The following is a 20389-nucleotide window of genomic DNA, read 5'->3' as shown; positions in this document are numbered from 1 at the left end:
AAGCTGTTACCGGCGTCGCACTATAGTTACGTCACGGAACACCAACCTTAAAATCTGGAAAAACAGATAAGCGAATTAAAGACGTACTTCCAATTTTATTATTTTCTCCTTAAAGCGTTTTTAGAATAATTTTTAAAGGCGTAATTTTTTTTTAACACCACGAACAAGACCCACGATTTTACGACAGCTCTCCACAGATCTGGTGTCTGTTTATTTAACTCAAGGGCGATGGGTGTAAAGCAAAGAACTGACTGCAGGCGAGGAGGAGAGATTTGTGGTTATTAGGTTATTTTTCTGGTCAATTTTAGGGTGACAGAGTATACATAAATTAATGGATTTTTCTACAGATATGTTATAAAAAAAGAATATGTGAACTATCTCCATAGCTTAGAGTACAGGAAATCTGTCAAAAAATGTTTCTAAGATACTTACTTATTACATCACCTTTTTTAAATTTATATGTGTACAATATTTCAGTTTGCAACAGTAATGCCAAATAAGATGGAAACATTGAAGTAATTCACCTCAAAGTCACACTCATTCTGATGATTATGATTAGACAATATCCACAAGTTTAATACTGACCTTCTTATAAATGAGTTGGGGTTACACAAAAAGTGTCTTGAACAGTTTCTACTTTCTTCAACTGCCTTGGCATATTTGAAATTTCTTCAATGAGTAATTATGACACTGGAATGTATACATACTAATCTGAATAGAGGCACAAAAATTACAAAAGATAACAATAGAAAATCATAAAAAGAAAAATCGCATAACTGAACAAACAAAATGAAAATATAAAGAAGTCTTCAGTTTACACTTCAAAATCAGTAAGACAGTCTAAAAATGTGCATATAAGAGCTTTTCTGCGTGAGATAAACTAGACGTTGCGACTGCTGTGCAGTTTTCATTTCTTTGTCTTCACACTACATTTATGAAAAACTTTATTGTTTATTTACTTGCAATGCATCTGGGAGTGACGATATGTCATAAATTTTCACACTTAGGTGTTATTTGTGCAGTTGAAATGGTTCTCAGTAGCCTGGGGCTCTAGGTGGACATTTTAAGATTTAGCGTCCTACATTTTCTGCCAAAAGTGCCTGAAAAATTCTGATTATAATTCCTTTAAAGCCAGGGTTACCTCACAAAATGTAGTTGTCCATGTTTTCCACAGGGTCGCAGCAGAGAGCCAAAAGTAATGATAATACCAGTCACCGACAGTGAAACTTAGTAGTTCTGGTCTTCCTCAGTCCCTCTTTCTAATTAGGTCAGATTCAATTAACTGATTTAGTTGATTTGCCCCCAGACATTCAGATACAAGTTAAATCTGCGTGATGTTGCACGTAATTGATGCAGAGAGGCTGACCTGTGTTAAATAACTACCATATGACACCTGACAGGCCATGATATGCATGTTGCTTCTCTTTCAAGGTATGATGCAACAGAAAGTCAGGACCCCATGCATGGATGCGCACAGCCCCGGCCATCTGCTGCCGGTCAAAGGGACAGAGGCGCTGAAGGAATTTAGTGTGCTAAATTTCACAAATAACAGAGCATCTTATTTGGATCCTGCCATTGTATGTGTGTATTCAGATGGGGCCAAGTGGAGTGATGAAGTTTGCTATTGTCGCCCAGTGTGGGTGTTTTCAGCCTCTCTGGCATGATGTGTGAGTTAGTGTTCTCTGTGTTACTGCCCAGTGTGCCCACTGTCTTTCCCACAATGCCCCATTCAGCCGTGGGCCTCCCTCTCTCTATCCACTCACGCTCTCAGACCGAGCTACCACCCATTTTGTGCCTCTGGCTAATCATCATCATCATCATCATTGGGCTACAAACTACATTTTCAGTTGTGGGATAAAATAGCCATGATGTCATCTTTGTTGTCTTTTTTCAGCAACTTCTCATCTTCTCCTTCCTCTCCTCATCCTTTCTTCCTTTCTTTCTTTCTTTCTGTCTCTCTGAGCTCCCAAACACAAAAGACAGAGAGGCCACGACAGGACCCCAGTGTAAGCTGGTTGTCAAGGAGACAAGGAGACAGTGTTGGGTCTTTAAACTGCCTCAGAGGGGTGTGTGGAGTTAGGGGGAGTTGGCCTTATTTACATGGGAAGAGGACAAGGGAGAGAAAGGGAGAAAGAGGGGTTTGAAATACAACTTTTCAGCCGTTTCCCTGCAGCTTACAGGACTCTGCTGTTATTCAACTAAAATCACTCCACCACTCGGTCATCAAATATTTACCAAGCAGAGGAAATCTGGAGCTGTTCATTATGTGGAGAATGCCTTGCATACATGGCAATGTAAATCAACCTGTCCTTTCCTCTCACTTTTTTGCTATTATCTCCCTCACATACACACACACACACACTCATGCACACAAACACACTTTGATTGTGAGCTCTGGGAGCGCTGGGCCCCCACTGCTGGCAGTGGTGAGAGCTGACTGCAGAATACATTACCAGCTGCTTTAAGAGTGTTTCATTCCAAGAGAACAAGGATGAAAACAGCACATAACTTGAGTGAAAACAGGAAAAGCAAAGACAAGAGTACACACCCATCCCAACACTCATACACCCCCACCCATTTTTATCCACACACACATTCTCTCTTTTATATTCCCCCCCTCTTTCTATCTCCACGCACTGCTTCCACACTGCTTCTTCCTGTCCAGAGGATTGTCAGCAGCGGTCACATTATGTCCTTTCTCTGTCTGTGATCAGGGGGCTGGGGTTGCGGCTGCAGAGCAGGCTCAACTCCAAGCCTGAAGTTCAATATCAGCCCCCACCCCCAACCCCCCCAACACCACAATGAAAGCAGGAAGGGCAGGGAGAGGACGAATGAGCCACCCACTGCTGCATTCACCGCAGAAAAGCCCATGTGATTTTCTTTTTAGTGCGTGTAAAACTTTAAATGTGTACTTTAAAGGAAGGTTTCACTTTTAACTTCAAGCGTAAAAGGTTCACAAGGCTCAAATTACCCACTGATATGCTTTTCTACAAATATGCTTTAAATGTTAATAAGTGCAATTAAAGGAAATGTAGCCACCATGACATGTGCAGGTTATTAGTGGTAGTTTTTCTGAGACTTCAGGCACAGATTGTGATCCCATGTAATATTTACTCTGCAGATGTTTGAGGGCGAGCTTGCACAATCAATTTCCCTTCAATTCCCCAGTCATCTCGTCCTCCAAACCTGCAACTCCCCCCCACTCCTTTTTTTTCTTCTTTCTGCCTGTTAATACATGTGCATGCCTGTGAGAAACCATGGTGAGCTGGGTGTTTTCTTCTCTCTTATTACACACATCGATGTGTGTGATGTCCACTTGAATTGCAAAGGAAGACAGAGGATGAGAAAAAGAACACAAAAAGGAGAAGTGGGAAAAACATGGTGTGGCCTTTTCCCTGCATTTTGGCTAAAGTGTCTGCTTGGTGCCCCCCCCCCCCCCCCCCCCCTTCTCTTCGTAACTAAGGAGTGTTTGGTGATTAGTATGCAGAAAGAAAGCTGTTTTGCATAATTAAGTGCTACAGAGAAAAAGCAACAAAGTTTGTTAGTTTTACAACTAAGAGTTTAATAGTGAACAAAGAGTTATTCTTGCTCAGATAAAAGTTAAAAGATCACCGTTCAACACATATATTTGTTTATGTTTTTCATCTTTTCAGACACACGTGTATTTTTAAAAGGAATCCAAAGCAGAGACAGATACCATTAAAGTGGTTAATAATCACAGAAGTGGTAACAGTTAGTAACCTACACTTTGCACTGAAGAGTAGATTAATGTATACTATACTGTTAATTGTCACACTCGTTGTATACAAAGGCACAGAAGGCAAGCAATGCTGATCTCAAAGGCTCAAGTTAATACAGAAAACATCATAAACTCCAGTTTATCAGGACATTGAGACTGATAATTGATGACACATAAAGAATAGTTCGACTTATCAAATTAATTTCCTTAATAAGGCATAATGCTCTCATCTGAGAAGGTCATTTAATGTTATTTTTTTGCGTACAAAATAGAATATAAAAATACATTATAAACTTGTTACAGATGTTACGACTGCATGATTTTCTTGTATATGAAGGCATCACTTGGTTTGTGTGTTTGTGTAAAACTGTATCCTCTGGAAAAAGAAAAATAATAATAAAAGCAGATACACATGCAAACATATATGGATGACTTCATCTGCAGCAACACGACCAAACCAACAAACAAACAAAAAAACATAAAACATAACACTGTCTTTTCAAGGCATCCCAACCTCCTTTAAGCATCTCAGACGATGCTCTTCCAACTTGTATGAGCCACATTTTTTGGCACTGACGGAGTAATGGTTGTAGAATCATAAAACATAGGTTTGGGCTCTGACACATTGCCTACAGTCGTAACTAATAAGCACGAACCCAAATTATATCATTTCAAGCTGGGTGCAAAGCCGTGATGTTGCTGTGAAAGATTTAGGTGTAACATTGTTCCATCGCTTTCAATAAATAAAGGCACTGTTGTTCGAGCTCATACAATACCGTAGTGTGAAAAAGGCAAAGGCATCATTGTGAAAGTCCTCTAGATTTTTACAAAAGGAAAGCAACCTTCCCTCTGTGCGTGTATCTGTGCACGCTGACTCAGTATCTAGAGGTTTTAGCCAAGAAGAAAAACCCAGAGATACTTTGGCATTTTAGATTTCAGTTAGTTATTTTTCCTCCCCGAGTGCCTGTCGTTTCACGCTGGAAAAGGTTCTGTGCTGGCATTTTACTCTCCTGAATGATGGCTTTTTTTTTAGTCGTTTAAATGCGTCAGGAAGTAATTGAAATCTCTCCCCAGAGACACTTTTTAAAAGCACACGCGGTGTCCAAACTTAACAAAAGCGAGACACATTTTATCCTAAAGGAAAGCTCGTTAATACCTTTCATCTTAACACCAATTATATAGGCTAAAAAAAAAAGAAGCACTCAAGACACGAGAGGTGCTCGCTGAGGAAAAATTCTTCAAAGTTTCAACATATCTCTGACAGGTTTAGTGTTTATGAAGGGTTTCTGTGCTGATAAGTACCACCAGTAGTGCATGTATAGTTACCGTGTTATTAATTGAGTTGTTGTTATTGCATCGCATGGTAGCTCAGAGAGACAGTTTGGTACAGCCAGGGGCAGGTTTGGGAGCCCTTCACCAGTGTGGGGGCCCATCCCCAGTAAAGTCACGCAGCTGATACAGATTGTAATTTCGAATATCGGATGTTCAAAAAAAATCTTAGACTGGCTTTGGGCTTTTAGAAGGAAGGCACGTTTGGTAAAGTTTAGGTTAGGACTCGGTGATGGGCGAGGTCCTAGGGTTTATTCCCATGATCGCTGTCGTCTGGTTGGCTGGTTAGACAGAAGCAGCCCGGGTGTTCCCAATGTTCTGGTCTCTGGTTGGCTGAGCTGGGGGAGTGGCAGGGCCGTGGGCCAATGAGCACGCCAGCAGGCAGAGATGGGTGGGTCATCAGTGGGCGGAAAGGTCAGAAGGTCAAGGGGGTCATGGGTTAGTTGCCGTGGCAGCTAGAGTTAGACGGACAGAGACGGACAGAAGAGGAAAGGAAACAAAAAGGGCACATAAAAGGGGACATAAAAAGAAAAAAAGATAGAAGAGAGATTAGTGTCAGCTAGTGGCGTCGGGATGACAACAAGGCAGATCTAGTGCAGTCGCACAGCATGAGGGGCATTACATAAGAGCTGCACAACACCTTCATGAGCACCGCATAACCATTCCCAAGGACTCACATCAACCGGGTGTTGACATAAGGAATGGCTGGTTAGTGATGCTCCCGTTTGCTCATGAAGGCGTTTGCAGGGTTTCGGGAGGAGCCCCTTCTGCTGTGAGACTGCTGCTATAGTGACACTACTCATGCTAGCTGGGCTACGTCTAGCACAGACAGACAGCGAAACCATGGACAGAGAGGGAGACAGCATGGTTTCATGTGGGTGAAAGAGTGACCTTTACGTCCAAAGAAAAGTGTCTAGGCCTCAGAGGGACTGTCACTTACTGACAAGTAGAGCTATTGTTTAGCAGCAGGCATAAGATCGTAATGATTAACAGTTGTGATTAACTGATTATTGATTATGGTTTGATTGGTTTGCTATGAAGTATTAGATGAGCACCTAAACAACTAAAGTAAGCAAAGAGGCGTCATAAGAGACAGCAATGAGAGGTTAACAGATGGTGATTTTAGAAGGACTTGAGAAACAATTTAACAATAGACAGACTAACTACAAGAATTTAGAGGCTTTGGTTTTCTTTAGAGATTTCTTTCAATACTCATCTTTATTGCCTTTTAGTGTTTTTTGTCCATTGTGTACAACAAGAGCATCACCGCTCACACACATATATCGTAGCTAGCTAGTCCATTTCTATTGCATATAACAGTCACGAGGCCTGTGAATCGAGAAGGTCACCTCATCTTAAATACACAGAGCAAAACACTGCCTTCATTGCCACCTTCGTGGTGACTAAAACAGTAGTAGCTACACACTTTGAATAAAGTTGACATGGACACACTTCATCTATAAAAAGCATACCATAAAAACAAAAATAAAAATTTACAAACTAAAAAAAAAAAGGAAAAAAAAACAAAAAAAACCTACAAGTATTTCCAAGCGATCTTGTTCCATAAGCTTCATATAAGCACTTAAATCCTTAAAATCCCTATATACAAATTTATTTTGCAGCTAAATACATGGTAACAGCACCACTCTGGCTAGGAAATAAATGAAGATGTAAACAGCCCCAATGATAAAGTCCAGTGGGCGACTGATAAGACCACAAACAACAGTATTTCATACAAAAGAGCTTGTAACACAGACTTCAGTAGTTATCACACTCTGTGTTTTAGTAGTAAAACCTAAAGATCATGATGAATTGAATGATCTTTAGAAAAAAAGACAATCACTGTTTTACTTTGAGTGTCATGTAATAAGTGGGCATAACACTGAATTTAACTCTTTACAAAAAAAAAAAAACATCTGTGGAAATCTAGTGGAATGAAGTTGAGTATAAATAAACCTTCCCACAGTATGTATGTGGTCAGAAGTAGTACTGAGGAGATAAAAAAGCGACGTAAAGTTTCTGGGAGAGGACTCCAGAGTCACAAGGACCGAGTCACATGAATGGAGCGATCCATTCTAATTGAGAGGTCCCGGCCTGTGAGCCGTCCAGTTTAAGTTAACAGGCGACCAAAGATAACCGCTTCAGCTGTCATCCCTGACATGGTTCCTCACTTATGTCACTTTCACTGCAACAAATACTGTTTCACATTTCACACTGAGGCTCACCTCAAACTGTGACCTCTCCGCCTGATACAGTTATTTCTCTTTTTTAGGCATGCCATATTACAGACACATGTAAACTGAAATTGGTCCATTGGTCTGCATGCACCCACACTAACACACACATAAACACATACACATAAAGTGGCTGGTGAGCTAACGAACCTCTGTCTGTGGTCACTACCCTTTGGTAAGGATGGATTCTCTTGTCGTGGCGTCGTACCTTAGTGGTCATGGCACCTGCTAACAGCCATTGACATTCCCAAAACAGAACACAGAAGGTTACTCATCAGAAAGACATCAAACAGTCCACCCATGGCACCAACATCAGTGAAACCAGGAATTTACAAAGTGTTCAAGGCTGAGGGTGAAAATAAGTAAAAACATCTCACTTCTAAGAGAGAGAATCTTTGTTGTTTTGTGGTCTTCTGCTCTCTAAAGAAAATATTAATCCAAACCGCTAATTTCAAACTAAGCTTCACTAGTAGATTCAACATCAGCTGTAAGCCAAGTCACTCTATAGCTCTGTGATCAAAATAAGCTTTATCATATGTTAAATCGCAAACAGCAGCTCTAAAATATCTATGGGTTCACTAAAATGTGTTAAGAATTACAAGCGGAAGCTGAATTATTTCAAAAGTTAAATAGCTGTCACACCACAACGCTAGTCTGCTATCACAAAGAGGAAATTAACAGGAATGGACAGTTGACTACAGAATGACTGTCGAGGAATCTGTCATCCTAAAGTTTAATCAAACTGACATTTTGCTCTGAGGGTTGAGTATGTATGGGCGTGTGTGTGTGGAGTTAAGCGGAGGGGGTCTCTGCAAGCCAGTCCATGTGTGTGCTAATAAGGGTTGCTATCGCTTAGCCTTTGGTTGGGAAAGCCATACCTGCAAAAACACAGGGAGAAGGGACTGTTAGCCCAGCAATGAGCTTCAGCATGCATCTAGGTATGATGTGGATGTATTACAAGAGCTGGATATGGCAGCCAATTTCTGCCAGAGGTAAACAGTACAGCGCATTCCTAAACAAAACAGTGGGAATAGAAATCAGACTTCAGCTGAAAGCCGAAGCTTTTTATTTCTTTAATCTGTCGAGGAATTTCGGTTTTGATTTCCGATTGTAAGTCATTGTTCGATTTAATTGTAACTCATTATGTCTGATTGCCACTCTCTTATTCATATTGCCCCAAATCCTGTCTTATTGAGCTTTATTTGAATGTGTACGTGAGCTTTGGTATGACTGTTTGAACCGCTCTATACGGTTGCTTCTCTTACAAAAGAAACACAGGTTTGCAACACAGTTTTTCTGTAGGTTAAGTAGATATACTTTAAAGTATATCTACTTAACCTATGGGAAACTATGTCGCAAACCTGTCAAGTAGTACTTTACTGGCCAGGTAACCATTCACCAGTGAAGAAAATCTAAAGCGATCTTTTAAAAAGACATAAAAAGAAATGAGAATTAAGACACATTTCCACCGAAGCGAATAAATTAGGTTGCATGGTGTCGCCCAGAGGGGGGCAGTACAGTCCATGTTTCTGCGGGTCGTAATTCAGTAGAAGAAGCAGTTGGCCTAACTGGAAACAAACCTCCAGTTGGAAAACAAGAACAACTTCAGTGGACATCCACAACAGGAAGTTGGTGAAACTCTTTTTCAGAAAACTTTCAACTCATCATATCTGCGAGATACCGGCCAGTCATGTGAGTTTACTGTTTGCCAGCTCAGACAGGAAACAGCTTGTGAGGCACAACATTTTAATGTTTGCCTGGTCAGATGGTCAGATATCTGTTTATTAAAAGACGAGGGAGGAGCAGTCAAATGAATGCTGAGTGAGAACTTTCTCAACTTTAGTGAAAACATGCGCTTTTCTTGGAGCTTTAATCAACCCGCGAGATAAATGTACACAGATGAGGGGGAAAAAGAGAGAGGCAAAACACTAAAAAAACCAGAAAGGTATCGTAAAGTTTCTGTTGAGCTGTGAGTTTAGTCAAGAGGCTGAGCTAAACACAACCTCACGAGCACTACTGGTCTGTCACTTGCGGGGGTTGGAGTATTGATTATCTGTTATTTGCTCTTGATGAGCTGGTTTCATTGGAGTCCAATATCCAGTTCTCATAATACATCCATTGACCATGTATGAGAGTGATGAAATGCTGATTTTATATACCTAATACTCCAGTTGAGTCAATCGGGTATTCCAATATGGATGGCGTGAGTGTGTAGGGATACTCGTAGGGTGTGTAGATGATTCCAGATTCAGGCCCTTGCTGCACCAGCGCGGGATGCGGATTCCCTCCCGGCACAAGGGTGGAGCTCTGGATTTGACGGATCAGAGGCATGAGGGTAGGTGTGGTAACAGGGGCGGGGTTGCGCAGGGTGGGAGGCAGGACGGGTGTCGGACCTGTAATGATCCGAGGCGCCTGAGAAGTCGCTAGAGGAAAGGCGGCGGTGGCTGTACGGCACACAAACATACAATATTGCAAGTGTGCAAACACCCACACGCAAAAACATACAATAGACAGGGAAGAAGAAGAGAAGACAAACAGTCTATTTAACAGGAGAAACAGAGGCATTGTTCATATATACAGTGGAGTCCTGTACCGTGACCCCTCCTTTGTCACCCACCAACCCTCCTCCACATGTTAACTATGATGTCATCCTTACGCGTCTTGACATTGGCGTCTCTGTAGGTCCCATTGAGAATGGCGAGCTCCATCAGCTGCATTTTCTTCAGGTTGTCCTCCCCCTCAGCCTACAGCCGCACATGCAGGCAGAGCAGCACAATCAGCTTACATAGCGATGACTGTCATTTACAAGCTAATGAATGAACTTTTGTCAGAGTCTGGTCAAAAAGTCAGCAAATTATACAGTGTGAAGAAGCTAATCGCAATTAAACAGAAATGTTTTCAAGAGGGAACAAAAATTCTGCCTTTTTTTGTCTAAACTTCATTTTAAAAACTCTCACTCTGATCAGTGGACTTGACCAGACCTTGAGCACAGCCACTTCACCACACAAGACATATTCGGTGACAAATACACTAGCTTCTTAGCTCCAGTTACAGCCTGGTGAAAAGCTTGACTGATTTACATTTGGAGAAAAAGGTCAGCCGGGTTAAACTAACACGTATCCCTGACTTTACCCTCCACACAAACAGACACACACATGCACAAACATAGATTAACAGGTGTTCAGAGTTATGAGCTCTTAACTGCTTATAGACACTTCTTACACCCATTAAGGCTGAAGGTAGGCCATGCTGTGTCTGAACGGGAAGTAACAGCTGATTGCTGCATTACACCCCACCCCCCCGCTGGTCTTTTCAATCCGTTTCCATTGTAGCAAATAATGCGGAGATGAAAAAGGAAGGAGTCTTGCCATTTCAAAATATGTGCTTTTGTTCTTGTGTGTCAAACAGGGGATAATTAAGTGTGTGTGTCTTTGTGTCAATGTGCAATGCTTCGATGTGTTTCTGATTTGTCAGTATGTATATGTACGCATTTATGCCTCTGAGGGGGCAGTAGGTGGGCTGGAGAATGTGAGAAATGTTCAGAAGTGCAATCAAAATGTTCTCTTGTGTGGACAAAAAAGCAAGAAAGACGAAAAAAAAAAAAACAAGGAGGAGAAGGAATACTGTAGCCGGTAGTTGGGAATGAAGTGAGTTGTGAACGAGTGAAAGGAGTGATGGAGTGGGGAGAACGAGTGAACAGACTCTCCATTCATTCCCTCAGCCTTTCAAACAACCCGGGGTTACCATGGCAATCCCTTTATGCGTGTTCCCTAATTACCCTAACCCCTTACACATACTCTCTCATACACACAAGGACACACAAAAAAAAGACAAACACACACACTTCTTGGGCTGACAATCCCCTTCCCCCTTCCGTGCATACCAACACAGTGAACTCTCATCCAGTCACACGCAGTTTTTCCACCAATACAGCAAATAAAAGTTCATGCAGCGAGATTCGGACCGATACTCACAGCGGGCACTAGAAGTTTCTTGACCTCGTTGATGGCCCGCTGGAGTTTAATCTTGGCGCGGTTGTGTGTGTCCTCCACTGTGATCAGGACGTGGAGGTCCTCGTTGAGGTGCTCCCAGTTGGGCTTCCCTCGGTTCATCTCCTCCTGGAAAACACACAAACATCTGAAAAGCTTGGTTTGAATGCGCCACACAAACTCGGCCCTTCGCTGCAGAGAAGGAACAGGATTTCGCTTTTCTTCTTGCTTGGCTCAGGTTTTGGATCACCCTCAAACTACGCACACACAAAACTCAAGGTTGTCTAAAAGAGCTTCGGAGGCGTATCGAACTCATGAAACAACCATGTTGTTCCTCAGTGGTTACACAAGATTGGTGTTGCATTTTCCTGAAGGTTCTGCTCTCTGATTCTTTGTGTAATATCTCCCCTCCTTGTAGCACCGCTCCTCGCATTATCTGCTCTACTTTTTCTCTCGCCACTCCATCAAAATTAGTGCCAAAATGACCATACAAATAACATTAGTTCACTGTTAGCAATGAAGGCCTAAAAATTAACCCACACAAGTAAAAAGATGAAACAAACTTTTGCTGAGTGTTTGTGTCCTTCACTTAAAATGGGTACACATGGATACTCGGGCTATATCAGCTTTGTGTTCCAAATACTTTGAATTGCTTTAGTTGCTTTTCTCTGATTCAAACAATTGCAACACTTGTGTAATTTTCAAAGGTCATCAGATAACTCTGATGACCTTTTAATGGAAGGTTTATTTGGGAGGCAACGAGCATTTAGTTGTTACTGAAATAAGCAAATTCTGAATGGCTTTTACATAACGTGTCGGCTTTCAGATGTGGTTTTATAAGGTTTTTTTTCTACCAGAGTACAAGACAGACACTTTTGGTTTTAAATGTCAAATGTCTCGACAACATATGGATGGGTTTCCATGGTATTTGTTTCTATCATAACTGCGATGCTCCAGAAATTATCCTCAAGCGTCTTTATCTGGTTAAAATGGCACTTTGTCAAGTAATTGTCATTGTAGTTTGAAGCATGGCTTTGCATAAAGGTGCTGGACAGTTAGCCATTGTTTGCAGCAAAGAAAGCTTCCATGCAAGCGGAAGCAGCCAGTCTGGTTCCGTCCGAGGCCCTGTGCATAGCTGGCATTAACATGAGTCTTTGGTGACCTGATAACAAATTGGCAGCCCTAAGTACAGGTGTGAACACGGGTAAAACTAAGATCCAATCATTTGGGGGGCCTAAGCCACATATGCATTCTTTTAGCAGAGAGAACATAAACGTGTCCACTTTGAAGGACCACCTAGTCAACTGAGTTGCCTCCTGCCTGTGAAAAACAACAACTCATTTGGCAGAACTCCGCTCATGGTTGGATACCCACTGCATAATTAACAAGCAGTTTTGCATAAGGCTGTTGGCCAATTGTGCAAGTAAAAATAAACCACTTTAAAGTGACTGTGTAGCATATCTGTTAATTATGGGTCAAGTTGTGGGGCTTAAATTAACATCTGTTAAGTAATCCAGAAAATAATTATAGTAATGGGTCAGTTCTGGTGGTTTACCAAGCTGTGTGGATGTGGGCGGCTGTTGGAAAACTGGACCCGTGCAGGACTCTGTTTTTTACAAAATGAAGTATGTTTTTATTTAGATTCAAAGCAGGGAAGTGAGGACTGATCGCAGGTGGTCACTCAAGGCAGATGTGGAGCCACATTCCAAAGCCAGGTGTGAACCCATGTCCTCTGAGATGTCCACTTGACATAAGACGCATATTAATCCCAGGCCTGAACAAATCCACCTCCCATAATATCTGAAAGTCACTCATTTAACACACCACAGATTGTTTGTTTTGACTGCTGGATGATAATATGATAAACAATTTTTTGACTTTGCACAGTGACCTTTTCTCTAGTTTCCCCTCTTCCAGTCTTTATGTTAAGCTAATTCAACCCCCTCATGGTTTTAGTTCGCAAATGCAAGGATCATCCTCCTAATTTCACTCAGATTTCATAATGCAAAGCTTCACAGAATCTTGCTTCATGTTTTTACAGTCAACACCATGACTAAGAATAAGAATTATTGATTTCCAATGAAAATAAGAGCCAATAGCTGCCACAGTTAAAAAGATGGATCATTCTCTTGTATCTCAGTGTGATTCTCTGGCAGATTGTATCCTCTGAGGCTGTTTTGTCAAGTGAGATGTATCATTCTGAATAACACTGAAAGTCAACATCTTTCCCTCTTCTCCTCCAGTTGCCTCCCACTGTGTCTCTGTTTTCCTTCCTCTCTGTCTCTGTGTGTTTCTCTGTGTGTCTCCCTCTGAGGGACGCGCAGGGTAGGGAATGTTCTGGAGAGAGATAGAGAGAGGGGCGGGGGTGGTGGCGGCGGCGGCGGTGGAGGAATGCTGGACTTGCTCCACCTGCCGTTTGGAAAGCTTGAGCTGACTCCATCCAACAGCAGACACCAGGGGAGAGGAAGGGAGGACAGATGGACTGAACACCAGGACAGGAAAGAAAAGCTCAACACCAAAAAGTCATTGTGAGAGGAGGGTGGATAAATAAACTAGATAGATAGATAGATAGATAGATAGATAGATAGATAGATAGATAGATAGATAGATAGATAGATAGATAGATAGATAGATAGATAGATAGATAGATAGATAGATAGATAGATAGATAGATTACGTATAATCCAAAAGTATCTATAAAGTCAAAGTTTTCTGACTCAATGTGTCATGTCGCCATAACAAATCATATCATTGTGCCAAGCAGCTGCCTGAAACAAAGTGACCGTGGATGGAAGCTGCTGTAAAAATAACTTTTCCACATATCTAAGCTTGCTGAACAGTCAGAGTTATAATCTTAAGGGTTTAACTGCAGTTCAGTAAGACGCACAGTTGATCTCAACTCGAGAAAAACGCGACCGTCTACATCACATGATGACATCGTCTCCTTCTGCTACTTGTCAGATGAGAAGATGCAGCACTATTCAAAACTTTGTGAGTCCAACTTGGTTTCGGTTTTCTTGCTTTGCCATGAGAATTCAAATAAGCCTAACAAGAATGCTGTACTGTGTTAGAACAGAGGCGTAAGGGAGCAATCTAAGATATCCCTATTGAGTCAGAGAGAGAGCAGAAGCTTTGTCTGTAGCTCAAACATTTTCATGCAGTTTTCTTTCATTTACATAAGTGAAAAAACAACACCTTAACATAGATAAAAAAAATGGAAGAGGAAAGTTGAGACAGCATTGCTAATTATTGCAATTATTACTGGATATGATACAATACTGTCCCCTAAAGGTAATTTGTTCTGGACTCATAACTGCTTCAATAGTTCATACAGTGTTCCAGTTCCAGTGTTCATACAATCTAACCAATACAAATAACACGTATGGCACATGGCCAGAAGTGAAACACCATGAATATACTGCACAATCCGTTCAGCCTCAGACAGATTTGTTCAAAGGTCTGACAGCAGTAAAAACAAAGAAGATTTTCAAACGACTGAGTTTGATATAGGGGCAGAGAGGGCAAAAACTGACGAGTTCTGTCAGATTTCTCTGAACAGCTGATCAGAGACCCGAGCAACCCACCGCTGCCAGGCGTGTTGAAAGTGATACGCATATTTAACAAGGTTCGACCCAGTCAGATAGCTGTTGTTAAATGTTACGGAGAAGTACCAGTGCCGTCACTCGCACATGACACCAACCTTTTCAGTTGCCATTCGATAATTGGACGGCGGTGTATAACTGAAAGGTGCTTCTACTTCACTCCCTGTTTTTCCCCTGTCATCAGTGCAGGCCCTGCAGTGTTCTTTATTCCTACACCGTAAACTGAAATGAGTGTCTAATTCCCCAAGTTATTCTTTGTTTAAATTCATTTTGTGTTTTGCATGATTCTACAAACCACTTGAAACTCACTCTCCTAACATTGATTAATCACCCAAAACTCAAAATTACATATTCAGAAGATTTTTCTAAAAAAAAAATAGTCCCTCCATGCTTTGAAATCAACCAAATGTAACTTTTTACCTTTGCCTGATTTAGCATGCAAAGATATGTGAATATGCAAATTAGTCCCACCTTTATCCCCTCAATTCATCTTTACCAGCTTGACTACATTCGTAAACAGCTAATAATGTACTAGTGTTTGTTTTCTATCACCAGCGCTGAAAAAACCCACAACACAAGATGGTTCATCACAATTATTATGAATTAAACTCTGGCTGTTCTTGGTATCCAGCTGTGGTCTTTTTTCATGCTCATTTAGCTCATTATATACTCTCTAGCATATATAACAGAACACTTTTTTATAGCAGTGGGTCTTTAAGGTAACAAATCTGCCTAACATTACAATAAATTAAAAACAAAGTGTATAACAGACAAAGGGTGCTGGCATTCAGATATTGTTATTCAGGGATAAAGGCATCTAAATAGTCTCCCCTTGTTTCTAGATTTATCTTAAGCTCAACGTATCTGTTGCATTTGATGCTCAGCAAGGTGAAAACGAGTATATCTGCCAAAAGAAAATCCTTAAAGTGAATGTGATATGAATAAAAAACACACCTGTGTGCGTTGAAAATGCGTGTCCTCTGTGTTATTGCGTCTTTACCTTCTTCTTGTCTCTCATGGAGCCCTTTCCTCGCACCATAATTTTGCAGCCGGTTTCCGCCTCTAGTTGTTTGGCCGTCAGTCCGCGTGGGCCCAGGATCCTCCCCACGAAGTTGAACTACACAAAGGAGCAAAATACACAATAAAAAAATCTAATAAAAGTGAGACACGTACATCACAGAAGGAAACTGTCTTTTTATATGATGCATATGTATTTGTAGAAGGGTGGTTGAGAGTGGTGAAGTGTTTGTGTTGCTAAGAGAGACAAAAATAGCTCATTATATGGGTGCTGGCTGGTGATGGTGGCATGACAGGACAGCGGCGTTCTCTTAACCTTATCTGTCACTACGACTGAGTGATTAACTAGACAGCTGCCCCTCTGTGTGTGTGTGTGTGTGTTACTTGTTTGCCACTATCCCTCTGTCTCTTTCTGCCCCTCTCCTAACAATTGTCCAGCCTCGTCCTGCTTTATTCCTCCACTGAAGTCTGCACTTATGTTTACTTCACAGGAACACTTGCGACACATTCCGACCTCTAGGATGACCCTCGACCCTCACCAACAAACACACACAAATCCAGACAGAGGAACTGCTCTCTAAATTTAACCTTGATCTCAACCGTTTTCCAATGCACTCCTGTGTGTGTCCTGTTAGCCTGCCGTCATGTGAGTGAGGACAGCCCGTCATTGTAGTGGGTGATTGGCGAGCTGATGCATGGAGAAAATCATGTGAGCCATGCAATCTGGATCAACGCAGCTCATATTGAAGTGCTTAGCTGTACTTGGCATGAGCGTGGATGTGCTGGATGGTAAAGTCTTCACTGCAGTGCACTTGTCTTTATATCTGGGGGGGAAACTTAATCCAGCTTTTTAAGCTCATAAATATTTATGGTGTAAACGTAGGGTTGAAAATCATGTCACAGCGGGGGAAGTTTCCTCTTTGAGGAGCCAAACCTCCATTAATCGGAATCTTCATATACAACTGTACTTTAATCATTTTTATGTTGTTAGAGACACCTGGGTTCATTATTGATCTATTTTAAATCCAGATTACATCACTGGGTGTGAGCAAAGATGATCTCAGAATGAAATCAGCTTTTAGATAAATGCAAAGCAAAATGTCCCTGTGATTAAGAGCTACACTGACTTTTTGGTAGCCCTCCCATTACTAAGAGGAGATAAAGTGTCAACAGTGAAAGGTAAACAGAAGCTCTTCTAAAAAGGTCAAAGGTCTTTGATCCGTCCACTCACGTCGGGGTACTCTTTGACGGGCACATAGAGCTTCTCCTGCAGCTGAGCCACGGGGCCGATGGCTTCGGGAAGCTCCTCCATGTCCCGCCCGTTGAACATGCCGCCGTTCAGCGTGTCGTTGTACATGTCTTTGCGCACCCTGCCGATTTCTTGAAGACAGAGAAAGACAGAGGCAGAAAAAGAGGAGGTTAAGTTGAGTGAATTGAGCAGAGGAAGGCCATGGGGGACAAGAGGTTTCACATTTCTTTCGTCAGACAGTCCGTTCCTCAGGACGATGACTCACTGTCACCAGAATTAAAGGAAGCTCTGAATGTGACAGCTGACAGATAGAAAGGCATAAAGACAGGCAAGGAGACGGTCAGAAGCATTCTGCACCACGTTGTAGAATCTAACTACTGAATGCTTAGCAGCCAGGCCTCCTACATTACTGACAATTTTCCCACTTTAGCTTCTTTGTCTTTAACCCCAACTCAAACGCCTTCCCCCCCTTTAACTCAGCAAATAACACAAGGGAAAAACCTGCATGTTAGCAGTGGTCACAGTGACCTGTGTCACCTACGGGTGTTTATGAAGTTCTGTTGCATGACATTGATGCAACAGCACATTAAAAGGTGTTTACACCCTAAGAAAACAGTTTGGCTTGCAAGTAAAGCTTGTCTTTGGTGTTCATTAACCGGCGCTTTTTCTCTCACAGCTAATATTGTCCGACAGTTCTTGTAGACATCTGCCAATGTCTTGTTTTGTCCAGCTGAAAAGCCCAAAACCAAACATTATCTGCTTAAAATATAGTGTAATCACAGCTGAAGTATAAAAACTTAAATAGATAAATGTGTGGCTACGGTTTGGTACAGAAGCAGTATTATAAATGAGTACCCGGTACATGTTTATCTGCCAGTGCCTTTGTTTATGGTTGTCTTAATGACCAATGCTTGCTTCTGATACCTTTGTAATGACATACTAGCACAGTAATAACCGACTACTGCACCAGACAAACACATATGCAACACATAAACACAGGCCCCTGCTTTGAAATCACACACATACCAACACACACACAGCAGAATAACTGCCTTGGGGCACAAATATCATCTGACCTAAGCAGGCTGACAGGCATGTCTCCCTCCTCTCAGAGTGATAAGTCTGACCATAATAACTACAGTAGAACGCTATAATTACAACCACTGACACAGGGACAAGGATGATCCTCTAATAACCTATTCTGACCTATTGGAGACCAAAACTGACTATTAAAACACACACGTACAATCTGCACAGGCAAGCATGGCCTTTGTCACACTTGAGTTAAAAGTAGCTGGAGGGAAATGAGAAGTGAAAGAAGAACAAGAGAGTTGGTCAAAGGAGAAAAAGATAAAAGGGGGGTGCTGTGGCAAGCTTTATCTTAACACTTCAACCTGTCATGGGATCAAATATAGAGTGGATGAAACCGCAGGGTTGGAACAAACACGCAGCCTGACAATACCTCACACAAACTTTTACTGAGCACCCAGAGCGCATAACTCACACAGAAGATACAGCTAAGCTGAGAAGGAGCATGGTACAAAGCCTTTCATGTTAACAACAGGCGTCACATTATCACGTGTGAGGGATGAATATGCTCAGCTGTCAGTCCTCCACATGAACACAACTGGAGATGTTAAGTTGACCTATTTGTTCAGCTCTAGAGGTCATCTGGTCTGAGACCAACTTTGCTGTGTCATGAGACTTGTCACAGAGCACAAAGTCAGGACCACGGTGATCCTGATGTGCAACAACAGTAGCAACAAGAGGTCCCAGTAACTTGTAGCAAATGCTCAAGAACGGCATTGAACGGCATTCAACAAGTGGATGCATGTGACATTTAAAACATAAGGAACTGCGCCTCTTTGCAATGCGGTGATTCCTGTTTGTGTGTAACTACTTCTAGCACAATTGTGGGGTATCAACAAGTGAACTGCCTCGTTGACTTGTACAGGCAACATAACTTGGGGCCTGTAAGCAGCTTCAAATCAAATATTTTACACGGTGACATGCTCTCGTTCCTGCACAGGGATGGGCTGCAGCATTCGCATAAGCCTGCGCATTAGGTCACTGGGAAAGACTAACAACTGTCTGTTTGTTCCCATCACCAACTAACCGAGTGTGTGAGTGTGCTGCGCTCCTGCTGCTCTTAACAGATCAAAAATGTGACTTAAAAACAATAAACACGTTCCCTTCACCCATAGTTATACAAGATTTAGGGATTTGCAGCCACAGTGTATGAATGCTTTGGGTGAAAACAGTAAAAAAAAAGACAGTGTCAGGGTGATAATTTATCACTGGCATCAAATCAGTGTTGGGGGACAACATTGCTGTCACGTTTCCCAGGAGCCAGTCAGGAATTCCTGCACTTAATGACTATTCAATAAAGTGAGTCAGTAAGGGCCACTTTTATGAACACTGCCCATCAAACTCACGGCTTTTAAAAGAGAAAAGACTGACTTATTTCCTCAGAAGCGCGACTAGTGGTTAAAGTTTTTAAGGGAGTGAGATAAAACGCCAAGAAGAAGCCGAGTTACCTTCATCCAGAAGCCGCTCCAGATGCGTGAAGATGCCGCTGAAGTTGGGCAGGGAGCTCATCACCTTCCTGTCGTTCATCAGCTGCATTAGATAGTCCGGATTGGACTTGGGTCTCTCCTTCACCTCTGTCTCCCCGACCATGGCTTTTGATTCAAGTGACCTAGCTAGTAGAAAAAACTTCTTATTAGTTTCTAATAAACACGCCTCAGAGAGCGATGCGAGGATCCCAGGGGATTCCACCAGCCGCGACCCGCAGACCCTCTCTCGAGCTAGCGGATAAAACTCAACTCTCAGCTCCGGTTAAATCGACTGTCCCTCGGTTAGTCAGCCCTGTCTTCTCCCGACGGTCCCCCCCTCCGCTCGACTCTCTCCAGAGTTTGAAAAAGTTCCGTTAAGGGGGGAGTTTGGCTCTTGTTTGACACTTTAACCGGCTCCGTGCACTTGCTCGGTGGCTACAAGTCTACCATCAACGAGTCTCATCCGCCCCGGCTCCTCCGCTTGTGTCCGCCCGGTGTGTCGGTATTCTGCAGCGGGGATCGACTCCCTATCATATGATTACAGTACAGCAGCAGCACGAGTGGACTGTAGTGAGCGCGCCGCGCGTTGCCGCTATCAGAGGGAAGGGAAAGAAGGAGGGGGGCTCGTGCCCGTCCCCTCAGCAGCGCTTCGTTGCTCCCGCCCAGCCCCTCTTT

The 20389-nt window shown here is 42.3% G+C and overlaps 1 protein-coding gene across 7 annotated transcripts; it reads right to left on the bottom strand.

The window, feature by feature from the left end:
* Positions 1-4736: 4736 nt before the first annotated feature.
* qki2 (QKI, KH domain containing, RNA binding 2) lies at positions 4737-20288 on the bottom strand. 7 transcript variants are annotated; one of them, XM_072374079.1, is made up of 9 exons: positions 19697-20288; positions 17142-17290; positions 15894-16010; positions 11277-11420; positions 9959-10046; positions 9462-9746; positions 8181-8204; positions 7453-7530; positions 4737-5523 (listed from the first exon to the last, which is right to left on the bottom strand). In XM_072374079.1, exons 1-9 carry the CDS (start codon positions 19836-19838, stop codon positions 5501-5503), a joined length of 1050 nt encoding a protein of 349 aa, XP_072230180.1. In that variant the 5' UTR covers positions 19839-20288; the 3' UTR covers positions 4737-5500. The 7 variants fall into 7 exon arrangements, with proteins under 7 accessions (XP_072230180.1, XP_072230181.1, XP_072230176.1 ...); XM_072374080.1 differs by lacking the exon at positions 8181-8204 and having other exon boundaries at positions 7453-7527; XM_072374075.1 differs by lacking the exon at positions 4737-5523 and having other exon boundaries at positions 6268-7530.
* Positions 20289-20389: the final 101 nt, after the last annotated feature.

Source organism: Leuresthes tenuis, unplaced genomic scaffold, assembly GCF_036924035.1.
Source record: "Leuresthes tenuis unplaced genomic scaffold, fLeuTen1.0.hap1 SCAF_20, whole genome shotgun sequence".
Lineage (NCBI taxonomy): Eukaryota > Metazoa > Chordata > Actinopteri > Atheriniformes > Atherinopsidae > Leuresthes > Leuresthes tenuis.
Note: the sequence above shows the minus strand (reverse complement) of the source record. Positions and strands in the feature narration are given on the sequence as shown.

Bases quoted from the DNA above. Each gene is read 5' to 3' on its own strand.
- qki2 (XM_072374075.1), bottom strand. From the start codon at position 19,838: ATGGTCGGGGAGACAGAGGTGAAGGAGAGACCCAAGTCCAATCCGGAC. The intron at 10,047-11,276 runs GTGAGTATCGGT...GTGCGGCTGTAG, and splicing joins AGAAACTTCTAGTGCCCGCT to GCTGAGGGGGAGGACAACCT. The intron at 9,747-9,958 runs GTAAGGATGACA...TGTGCCGTACAG, and splicing joins AGACGCCAATGTCAAGACGC to CCACCGCCGCCTTTCCTCTA.